We start from the raw sequence: 12,130 nt of genomic DNA, 5'->3' as shown, positions 1-12,130 counted from the left end.
CTAATTGATTTACGCCCAGACGCTGCCTGTCATCGATTGATTGAGAGCAATAAACTGCTGGGCTGGTCCAGTGACCGGCGTTCATGGCCGAATTAAAGCAGCTGCCACTGACAATTTATTAGCAAATGTAATGAGGAGAGTTTATTAGCAGCCCGGCTCGTGTTTGCTTCTAATTGAAATTTACATGCACTCCGGACATTGGAGCATATCCTGCCAGCCACTCCCAGGGCGTATGTGTAGGTAAAGCAAACAATTGTCATCATTAAAATAACGACAGGGATGCACAGAAGCAACACAACCGGCGCAGATGCTACGAGAGGTCGACTGCCGGTCGGGTGCATCTTATGCAGGACGATAAATAAAGACAATTTGCAGCTGCAATTATTATGAGAACCGATAAGCCTGCTAAGCAGTTCAACATGTGCTTAATGGGGTTCCATTTAAACAAGCAGGCCCCTCTCTCCATACGGAAAAAGCAATCTGGGTCAAAATGCACCCGGAAATGTTAAGTAGTTGCTGGAGTGGCTCGTGCTTACTAATTTAAAATTACACATGGAAAATGCTCCTGAAACAGCAGCTATTAAATAGTTTCAATTCTAATGATTAGTTCACACATCTTGAGTCTATCCAGAAAACTATTCTCTGTGCAGTGGATAATGAAGTTCCATCTACTTTAAGCTGTTGCCATTGACAGTTCACTCGGCTCGGAGCAGCAAACAGGCTGCTTTCAACTTCAAAGTGCTTCGAATTAGTCGGCACATGCACAATTATTTAAGACCTGTCTGGTAGAAATGTTAAGTGCTCTGTGGTCCGAAAAGGGGAATTTTCAACGCCAGCCATCCCGTATTGCAGGCGATTTCATCATTGGCCCGAAAACTTGTGGCCTTTGCCTGTGGCCTGGCAATTTCGGAAACCAATTTGGCCAAATCCAGGCGAATGCATTTGAAAAGGAGCCCCAGCAGCAGCTGCCACTTCGATCAGCATATGACCATATTCAGTGTCATTAGCCCGGCTTAGTTCCACACAAAAATTAGACTAATGAAAACAAATGGATATTTAGATTAATCCAATACTATCTGTCGCCATATTTATAGAACAGTGTAGAAATAGAATAACCGGAAAAAAATAATACGAAATCCAAAAAAAAAGGAATAGTCATTGTGACCCACTTGTGGGGATTTTCGTTCCAAGGCAAACCACTTCATTAGCCTGGCCACAAAAAGTGCACATCACGGTGGGGCGGGAAAAGGCAAGCGCGAAATCAATACGAAAGTGGTGTCATTAGTGGGGAGCTTTTTTTATGCATCCCCAACACGCGAGCCCTCCCCATAAAATGATAAACTGCCAGCAGTTTTCAGCACTCTGCCAGCTAAGCTTATAAACAAATAATCATGGCGCATTTTAATGAGCAAACCAAGCGCTTAATAGTTAATGTTGTAAGGGAGAGCAGTTCATGTTGGTGACGCCGCTGATGTCACCTCATCCTTCTTACAGCTGCCACAGCACGCGCAGGCAAACAAGCTCCGGATGAGTGGCAGACAAGAGCAATTTGCATCTGAAGGCATTTAAGTTTAGCATGCTCTGTAATTAAAATAATAAACACGCGCAAAGTGCATTAGAAATTTTAGCGAGAGCTTAAGGGAGCTCCGGATAGGCCACGCCTCCAACTTGCAATCAAATGAGTCAGGAACACCCGAAACAAAAACCAAACGACAACGGCAACAGCAACAGCTACAGCAACGTTGACTGGCGGCTGAAAATCAAGCTAGACAACGGCACACGTTGCGTATACGCAACGCTTCACTTTGTTTGCTTTCCTAAAACGACGAAGCTCTGTTTATTTGCGTGGCAAGCTCGTGATATTTGTGTTGGTTGTTTCACTTAGAACGCTCTCGCAACCTGGCCTCAGGTGTGCCACCAGTCTCTTGGAATGGGGCCAAAACAATGGATGGAAGGGTGCATAGCCGGGTGACTGCAGTGGTCCATTGTGGTGGCATGCACCGCACACTTGACCTGTAAAAACGGTTACAATGGCAGATGCACGGCAAAAAAGTGAGAGTGAAAAAAGATACTAGTTTTAGGTTTTCATTTGATTTTATCAATGATGTAGACACTTTCCTCTAGGGGTCTTGAATGGTAAAAGTGTTGTGTGTAAAGCAATCCAAATAAATTAAAGGAAGTGCTTATTTAATTGTTAGATCTACACAATGAGACACTTTTGCATTTCCGTCACTCGCACACAAACACACACTCAAAGGAATGCTTCTGCTTAACACTGTGGCGAAACAAAATATAAAAATTACAACAAGTGGGACTTGCGAGGCGGAGGCAAGAGGCGTGGCCGAGGTTGACTGAGTGGTTAGCTGCCCGCCTGCATTACATCTGTAGCCGTCAACTGTGTCAGCTATAGCTGATGCTGCTGCTGCTGCTGCAGCTGCAGCTACTGTTGCAGCGTTGGGTGTTGAGTGCGTCTGTCGACGCTCGAGTGCAACAAACACAACGCAACATCAGATGCCACATACCGATGCAGCGAGGGTGTGTGTATGGGGGTGATGGGAGTGATGGGAGGTGGTGCACTTGAGAGTCACTGTGTCAGTAAACAACTGACCCACTTTGTGATGAACAGGCCGCACCACCACTAGCAGCATTACTACCAGCAAACTACAGCAGCAGCAGCAGTGTGGCGGCAGCTGCACAGTCTATTTATCATATTGCACGCTGCGTAGCATCCACAAAGCGTAGCATACTTTTTTTGGCAAAAAAAAAAACCAGAGACGAGGCCAAAATGAAATAGAAAGCTGAGATGCCAATTTGGATTTTTTCTTCCCAAGAGCATTGAAAAAGTAGCCTTTAAAGAATTTTATTTCAATAAATACAAAAGGTATAAATATTTGTATTTACATTAAAAAAAATATTTATTCTTGAAAAATATTTACAAATTAGTCACCAAAGCAATATAAAAACTTAAATGTAGAGCCATCACTTTAGCTATTTATTTTGGCAACAATTGGAAACACTCTTGACAAAGAGCAAGTGCGGGGCAGATGAATAAAATATGCGGCATTTAAATAGCGCAAAAATATCTATGAAAATATTTTTGTTGGCCAGACAACTCGTTCCGCCCGCCTGTGTTTGCATTGTTTTCGTTCGTGGCAAAATAAATACGTTTTCCATTATTTTCACTCTCTGCTGGATGGCTGGCTGTTTCTGCTGTGTGTGCGCTGTAGGGAAATTTTTGAATTTTCGCTTTTGCCGGCTAAAGCGCGGAGTTACTGCGTTGATCCTGAGCGAAAATTTTCCTTTTGGCATTTTGGCAATTTGTCAGCGCTAATTTCACGTTGATTATCTTACACACTCTCATACCCTCAAATAAATATGTATGTGTTTACATATATATTTACGGGAACGTATTGTGCATTATGTAATCATGACTGCTCCACTTTGGCTGTTTGGCTGTTGTCTTTGGTTTTGCTTTGGCAAGCATTTTTCCGCTGACAATTAAATGAAAGTAAGATAAATTGTCGCATTTGTTTACAGTTCAACTTGTCGTTTGTGTTTAATTTAAGCGAAATTGTCTGGGTGTGTGCTGTGCAGGGAGCTGCAGGGAGCACAGCAGGCTGTTGGTTAAAGAGAATGAGCCGAGCCGGGGCCAATCGACAAGATATAGTAAGGCCGAAACGGGCTGCCAGTTAGCCGCTTTAATTTATTAGACAAGCTGAGTTCGCGGCATACGCCTTGCCGCAAATATTTCGGCAAGGATAAATTCCCCAGTGTCGTGTAATTTGTTGTTCAGTTTGCCCCATTGCCAGTGGGCGTTTTGTGTGGGCGTGCCAATTGGCAGAGCTCGGTCGTGTATCTAGCAAACTTTCGATGTGAAACTTTTGTTCAACGAACGCTCTTTGGCTAAAGCTAAAGGCAATAAATATGAGACAGCCGCATAGTTTCTGCTTTCGAAGCACTCGAAAAGCCTTTCACTCCCAATTAGATTAATAAAAACGGAGATTTCCTTTTGAAGTCCCCACTGGTTAACCCGCATGACTCGAATGCAAATACAAGTGCATGCGGGCGGCCATTAGCATCAACTTTAAGGTCCTTTACACACACAGTCAAGTACGGGCACAAGGGCACAGACACACGTGAACAGAAGCGCGGAAATATTGTTAATGTCCTGCGGCAGGCACAGCAACACTTGAACTTTGAGTGCCTGCACTTCACTGTTTTACGAAGGAAACTCTCGGAGCGTGGAAAGCCAGCGGGCCAAGCTCTTTAATGACGACCGGAGTTAAGTAATTTTCCTTGTATTTTCCGGCAGAGGCCGCACGCCAGCGCCGTTGGCTTAATGCGCTTGTACCTGTCGCAGCTGCAGCCCGCACTTTGTTCCAGCTGTTGCTGCTCCAGCTCCTGATCCAGCTCCTGCCAATGGCCGCTGGTGTCATTTGACTCGCAATTACCAACCACCTCGCCCAGGCCAGTCACCCAGTCACCCAGCCATCCAGCCATCCAGTGTAACACCCATTCCAGCCACTCGAAGGACGACCTCCAAGTGGCCCACTCCCAGGGCTCCTTCTTCGTTTTCTACTTGAGCACAATGTAAATTTGATTATCGCTCAGGCAAATATTTGTCAGCCACTCACTGAGTAGGGGGTGGGGTTCTTTTTTAAGTGGAAGGGGAAGGGTTTGCTGGTCTGGGGGAGGGAGCTGGAGGGCCGTGCTTTGAATTGGCTGCCAGCTTTGTCACTGACATATTTATCTAGACGTTTGCCGTTGACATTTTTGTTCACCGCCACTGAAGCCGATTCCTTTCATCTACACTGGAGGAAAGTATTTGAAAGTCAATAGTGATTAAGGTTAAAAAATTATAATTAAGACTATACATCAACTATCTTTATTTAATATTATTATAAAATTTTTGAAAATATTTTAGTTCATTTCAGAATATTAAAGACCTATATCCCCTGTGCTGTAGACTTTTGTTTAGCCCGTCATGATTAATTAAAACTTGCCTTCTATTTGGCATTGTCCTTGCTGATGTTGTACTCCAGCCCCTTGTTGTTGTGCTGGTGTTGTTTGTTGTTTTTCCGGTCGTCCAGTGTGAACATGTTTCTTTTTTACCACGCAGCTTTTCAACAAATTACACCAGGGCCTCTCATTTTGTTGGCCTTTATTTTGTCAACAGGCCAGGGAGACGGGCTGGCGGACTAGGGGCAGGGCAGATAAAGGCACAGAAAAGTGGGTGTGGCAGTCAGGCAGTCAGAGCTATCGTTTCGTATCCTATGGATTTCACAGGACCCCCTCGAGGGGGCGTGGCACCGAAAGTTGCGGGCAACGGATTTGGACTCATTAGGCTCGTTCGCAGCCGATGTCGCCGCTGGTGTGAAAATTGCGCAAATATGTATAGACAAGTGGCTATGTGTGTGAGTGTGGATAAAAGAGGTGTTGTATTTGTGTGTGTGACGGGGTGGTACGGCAAGTGGGCGGGTGTCTATGTGTAAACACAGGACTTAATGAGAAAAGAACTTACTCTGCTGTTTGAGTTGGTTCCTGTTCCTGTTCCCCGCTTTCCTGCTTTTTCTGACGCTTTTTGTTTTCGGTGATGTCGGCGGGCTTTATTTAGTTTACACAGCTCAGGTGTTGCTGGAAACGCAAATAAATGTTAGTGGGTGTAAGCTAACGGACATGCAATATAATTCCTTTTCGTTTTATCCCATTGCCATATGCGGTTTTAAATTAAAATCCCATCTAATTCCCCCTCAAAGTTAAATACAAAAGGATAATGCGTTTCTGTTCAAACTCTGTCTGGATGAAAAATCCTTGCCAGCATGAGAGTTATGGCGAGCTAAGAAAACAATAAAAACTTACCGCCGGAAAGCCATAAAACAATGCTTTACCCATAAAACATAAAATAAACGATTTAAATTAATTTCCATGGCCACGAATAAATTTTTATTGTTCTCGGTAGATAATCTAGTTGAGTGAGAAACTACTATTAAGCAAATCGTATTCGGCTTACGATGAAAAATCAAAAACAAAGATAATTGCTCGATTTATAAAATTAATTATGCTGGGATTCTATTTTATCCACTGTTTTTTTCAACGATGGCATTCTATAAATTCCCATAGATCACATTCAACAAAGAGGGACAGAAGACAGCGGCAACAACACTGCTAATTACTTTCTCATTATGCAGGCTTTTTAGCTTTAATTACACTAAGCTCCCAGCAACGACAAGGGCGACAAACCAACCCACACAGGCTGCCATCCAGCAAGGATATGGACCCAAACAGGGACACGTGAAAAGAGCACTCAAAGCGCTTCTAAACTAGCAAAAAAGCGCTCAAATGCTCGAATTCGCCGGCTAAAAGTGGCAACAGCATTTCAGCCTTTCACTTTTCACCTGCCTCGGCTCGGTTTCCGGCTCTGTTGGTCCTCTTGGCTTCGCCTCCTGGCAATTCCAATTTACAGCGCAAAATGTGCAGAATTTTCCATTTGAATTTTTCGGCATTTTGCCGAAGGGAGCCGGGAGCTGGGTGCCGGAGGGAAGTACTCTTTTGCGCCAATTTGCCGGTTTTGCAGCGAAAATGATGCAGCCATAATGAGGCAAGCTGCCATCATCCAGCACCCAGCCAGTGTATTCTTTACGATCAATTTTCAGGCTTTCAATCCGGTTTCAGTTCGGCAGGACTCGGTTAATTATATCAATTTAACAAAGAGCAACTGCGATGAGATTTTGCATACACACCTGCCAGAGGCAACCTCTTTGAGGAATAATACACAGAGAAATATAACAAATGCATTATTTTAATAAAAATTTTGGTTTTTGATTGTTTATTTTGTGTTTAGTAAAGTTTTATTGTTTGCTAATCTAACTCACTTAGTTAATATTTGCGGACTAACCTACATTCCTCTCAGTGCATGTGTGGGTTTATTTGCATTTTAATATGGCTCGTATTTTATGGGGCTTTCATATTGTTGTAGGTATTTATAATATATTTTCCCTTTAAGCCGCATTTGTGTAATGAAACGGAAGGGATTACCGCTGGCCGCCGACTGTCGGTTTGCCGCCTCACCCCACTGCTACCATCCTACAGTCCACAACCCTGCTAACCTTCAACTTTCCGCCCACAAGCCTACATCCATCGAACCGAATACACCCATCCTTAACCCGCTCTCATCCACTTTTAGCCCGAAGTTTAACGAAATTGAAACACATTTGCCTGACAGTTGCCATCAGGCTTCAATTTGATGTCAGCATTATTGACTGATCCTTGGGGGCCCAGGGCTTCTGTCTGGATCGCATATACATATGTTTACCCAAGGCAGAAACACTTCAAGTTGCCTAGTTGAAGTTAAGTGTTCCGGGCGAGGGTGTGGCAGGCAGAGCGCCCAGCTCAATCATATTTCATATTCGCCACTTGTCAGCTTTTATCTCGTTTTCGTCATACCAAGAAGTGCCCATCTTTTTCCCAGTTCCAGCCATCCCCTTAGCCATGCCCCTGCCTCTGCCCGGTCGGTTGTCATAATTTCATTATTTGCTGCGTTCAGGCATAAAAAAAGGGATATTGTCTGCCTGTCTGTGTCCTTCGTGTGGGCTATGTGTGAGTGATTGTGGGCTTATGCGTAAGTGTATGCGCGGGTGGGTTGTCATGAGCACGATGTTCGCATGTCCTTCCCATCGATGTCTGCACACGCATTTATTCTTCGTGGCCTGCAGTCGGCGGCCATCACAGGCCGACAGAAAGTGTCTATACAAACAGTAGACAGACAGACAGATATACAGAAATTCAGATAGACGGGCAGCCCAACGCAGATACTCATCCATACACAAGCAAAAATATAAGATATTTAAAAAATATAAGATATCTCTTTTAACATTAGCATTAAAATGTCTGAAGTTTTAAGAATACAATTTAAATATTGATAACATATGTTCCTTAAAAAATAACTTTAATAATGTTACTAATATAATTCGAGTGCATGCATCCTGCCAGTTGACTGACTGGCGTCCTGGCCACGTGCCCCAAGTTATAAGACCGCCCCAAGCCTCGAGGCAAGTGTCCACAGGCTGACCGAAACTTCAGTTTTAATTGGATAATTACTCATCCAATTCGGGCTTAAATCCTGGCTGAAATTGATGCACCACGTCGAACGAAGGGTTGTTAATGCGAGTGGACTGTTCTAGGGATGGGAGGTGAGCCGAGTCGAATCCTTATTCAATGCTCCCTTTGAACTTTCAACTCAAGTGGCTGCTGCCTGCCGTGCAGTTAAACCGTTTGCTGCGATTTTCCCCTCGATCCGCTCGGAAAATTGCATCGAAATGGTTTCCAAATTGATGCACTCCAAAGTGTACGCCATAAAAGGTTGCAACTTGTTGGTTGCACGCACCAAACCCAAAGTCCATTCAAAATGTATCTAAATGGGGTAGAGGGAATGCTAGGGGAGCGACAGACGACACCCGGAATGTGCTGAAATTGAAAGCCAAATGCGGCAAAGTTGTTGCCGATAGGGTTAACTGGCGACTGACTGCCAAATGGCACTTCTATTGACAATGTCTGAGTTGCACATTAAATGTTCTTCGTTTCGATGTTGCTGCATGCAAATGATCCTTCAACAGTTTCCAAGCAACAATAGCATCAGATATTATACGGGGCGATGGGTTATTGTGATGTCCAACTTTTCACTTCTGTAGTTGAGTTTCTCAACAGAGCTTTGGTCCTGTACCGAGTGTATTTTTTTCCGACAATTGACATGACAACGGGTCAGATGAGCTCCCAAGATCCCAGAACAAACAACGAAACGAAACTAAAAGCTGTAATATTTGTAAAGCTGTAGAGTGGCACTGAAAATAAAATTTATGACCAAAAAAATATCAAATTAGAAACCGTACGAACTACAATATACTCAAAACCTATCATACAATTTCTAATTAAAAGTGATTTTACTTTTATTTGGAATTATTATTCCAATTAATCAGCAATTTTATTCCAGTGCCTTTTTATTTTATGGTAGCCTGTATTGGTTGGGTCAAAGTGTTTCAGTTGAAACTCCAAGCAGTGAAGCATAAATTCAATATTTTCATCTTCCATGCGCTCTGGCGAGTTTTCCGCTCGGATTTCAAAAGCAAAGGATCTTTTGCCATGACAGCCTGCCTGCACAATAGAGTCCAAGTCAACTGTCTGCCCTTCGTTGATTAGAATCAACATAAATAAAATTAATTGTTGCCGGGTGAGTTGTCCGGGGGTTGCATTCAATTTGATTATTAGCTCAATCCCGTCCCAATTCGGAAACCGAGGGGTGGTCGCCCTCTTCTGGTCTGACTACTTATTTCGATTTCGTCGTTGGCTAATTTTCCTGTGGTCTAGCGACCAATCCCTTGGGCACTCATTTGAATGGCACAAAATAATTATAATTTATTTACAGCGCCCGTCTGTCTGTCTGCCTGTCTGACTGTCGCTTTCCCGCTTAATTGCCAATGTCTACGTCTACTGGCCGTTGCGATTTCAAAAAGTCGTCAAAAAAGGCGCTACCCCCCATCGTAAATTGTGTGCAATTGTTTCCTGAGCTCGGGGCCATTGCATCAGGAAATTAAACTGCGATTCGCCCTCTGTTTCGAAATGCCAGGACTCATCTGTATGCGTTCGGGCCGATATGCAAAATTCTAGGACCCCTTTTTGAACTAGCACTGAGGAAAATGGAACTCAAAAGGATCTTATTGTTTTTAGTGCATAATCAAGTTACCCATAAATTACACGAAAATCAGCATCAACTGCAAGTGCTTCCATTTTACTTCCAAGCTCCAAATCTGATATTTAATTATGGCCAAAGCATAGGCAACATGGCAATGAATCGATTACTTATATATAAACCAGTGATAGGTTTTGTAGTCGTTTACGGGTTGCCGTGTCCTAAGTGGACAAAAGCTTCATTGATTTTGAAATAATCACCCTTGCCCAGCGTCCAAATATCGAAAAAAGCCAAAAACCGAGCTCCGAAAACCCAAAAACCATTTGCTCGATGGGGACACTTGAAATGCAGTCGTTGTGGCAACCAGTTGAGTTGCAACTGGCAATGCCACTGCCACTGCCATTGCACCAGTGCCATCCATGGCTAATGGGTGGGTTTTTGGCATTGGTAGAGCGGCTGTTGTCATTGCTGGGTTTTCAGCATGATTTCTCAATTGCTGGCAAGTGCCGGCCCCAAAGTCAGATCCCGAATGAAAATCGAAGTCCGCACTTTTGCCTGGAAGCCTGGGAAGACTTGGGGCTTGGGTGTGGAGTTGGAGGTGTAGTTGCAGCTGGAGATGGAATTGGAATTGGAGTGGATGTCATGCCTGATGCTTATTACCAACACTTGGACGCTTTGGCAATTTATGCAGTGCAATGTGGTGCATCTGCAGCTGCCAAAGCTGCTTACGTTAAATCCTTGGAATACTGCCCACAGGGCAATCGATTTGATGTTTCTATAATTTTAATTGAAGGCCCCATGGAAGTGTGAGTCGAGTCTGGGTTTCTCGTAATTGCAATGCATTTTTGGCAATTTCCAAAACAAATATTGCTCAAAGGGATCGGAAGGTAAGCTGCTACTGCTGCTACTGCTGCTGCTTCTGCTGCTCTTGCATGCATGAAACTAACCGGACTTCCAGGTGGGAGTGGTTCACCTGGGTCGAGGTGACCGACTGAGAGCTGCATCGACCAAATACTTTAGTGCATAAAATTGCTTTCAACACTGCCACTGACATTAGGGGAGGAACTTTGGCAGTGGAAGGGGGCAGGCACAGCTCCGTAAACATGTTATGTAATTAAAATGCCTTGCAGATATTTTGCCCAAACATTTTGCGGCTGCTTTTCGCTTTTGTGTGCCAAAAAATGTTCTTTTCCAAATAACTTGAGCTCCTCTTTTATGAGGATTCGGGCAGCTCCTCTTCGTGTAGCCTGAACTTTCTCAATGGAATGCCCCAAATTCTGGCAAGCTTTCACCATTTTTCCGTCCGTCGACTTGATTTTCTCTTTTTCCCGTAACCCCTTTAGCCCCGTAACCTTGCACAGTAAGAAAATATATTGGTATAACATACTTGCCTTACATACTCTTCATTTCCAACTTACCCTTACCTGTATTTATTTCTCACAGACGTTACAAATCTGGACTACGTTAAGGTGAATGCTGAGGCGGGCAAGAACGTGACCATTCCGTGCCCGGGGGTCAATGAGCACTCGTTGGTGGACACCCTGGTGTGGAAAACAGCCTCAACGACCATTGCACAGTTTGCTAACCGGATACCCCTACTGCACAGTCCAAGGGTAAGTAAATCAATTTCATAATTTCTTATCAAATAAAAGATACTCGAGTGCCATCGCCATGTAAAAATCCCATCATTTTGCTCTGTGCAATTTTCACTCAAAAATTGCACCCTCGCGTCATATTAGAATTCATTTCAACACTTAGAGCTGCTCCCTTTGGACGGGCGATCCGAGGGCCTGTGATATATATGGCCCATTCTTCGCGCAAAAACGAAGCTGTTAAAATAATTGATAGCCGGTTGCCGGGCGGCTGTTTGAACTTTGCCCTCCGCCGCCGCCGACAATGGCGATGACTACAAGAAAGTGCAGCGAAAGCCCCGACAACTAAGTGGCCATCAATGTTGGGGCCAGAGAGGGCTGCGGCCGGAAGGGTTCAGAGGGTGCAGAGTGCAGCCGGCACAGCTAATATATTTTAAATGTTTGATAGTTGCACTAAAACAAAAGCGACACGGCGCAAAAAAATGTTCAAGTGGCTGCCAGATGGTAGGGGAGGGAGGATAGAGTGCAGACCCGGGCCGGAAGTGATTGCAGTGGCCTTAAACGCACTCTGGGGGCCATTGAGGCGGCGCAAACAGAATGATGAAGTTGCCCCTTCGTTGGGAACAAGATGATGGAGAATCCTGAGAGCACATCACTGATAAAAATAATTTATTTTGTGAAACAAAGAATCTTAAAAAAGTTAAATATTTAGTTATTGGACTTCTTTTAAGAATCCTTTCAGAAGCTTGAATATTTATTTTAATTAACTCAAAAAATATTAAGTTTTCTCCAGTGTTTCAAGACTATTCTAGAGCCGGAGCGAGTGCTTCTAGCTAGCCAGCTATGTGTTAAATGG

At 43.9% G+C, this 12,130-nt stretch overlaps 1 protein-coding gene across 3 annotated transcripts in view; it reads left to right on the top strand.

Annotated features, from left to right (window-relative positions):
• Positions 1-12,130, top strand: part of LOC6505984 (tyrosine-protein phosphatase 99A) — a 102,070-nt gene that overhangs the window by 24,387 nt on the left and 65,553 nt on the right. For all 3 annotated transcript variants that reach the window (XM_014905382.3, XM_044714321.1, XM_032449442.2), the window contains exon 3: positions 11,126-11,295. In XM_014905382.3, the coding sequence (XP_014760868.1) occupies positions 11,126-11,295 (170 nt within the window). The remainder of the gene's footprint in view (positions 1-11,125; positions 11,296-12,130) is intronic.

The sequence above is a fragment of the Drosophila ananassae genome, chromosome 2L (genome assembly GCF_017639315.1).
Source record: "Drosophila ananassae strain 14024-0371.13 chromosome 2L, ASM1763931v2, whole genome shotgun sequence".
Lineage (NCBI taxonomy): Eukaryota > Metazoa > Arthropoda > Insecta > Diptera > Drosophilidae > Drosophila > Drosophila ananassae.
Note: the sequence above shows the minus strand (reverse complement) of the source record. Positions and strands in the feature narration are given on the sequence as shown.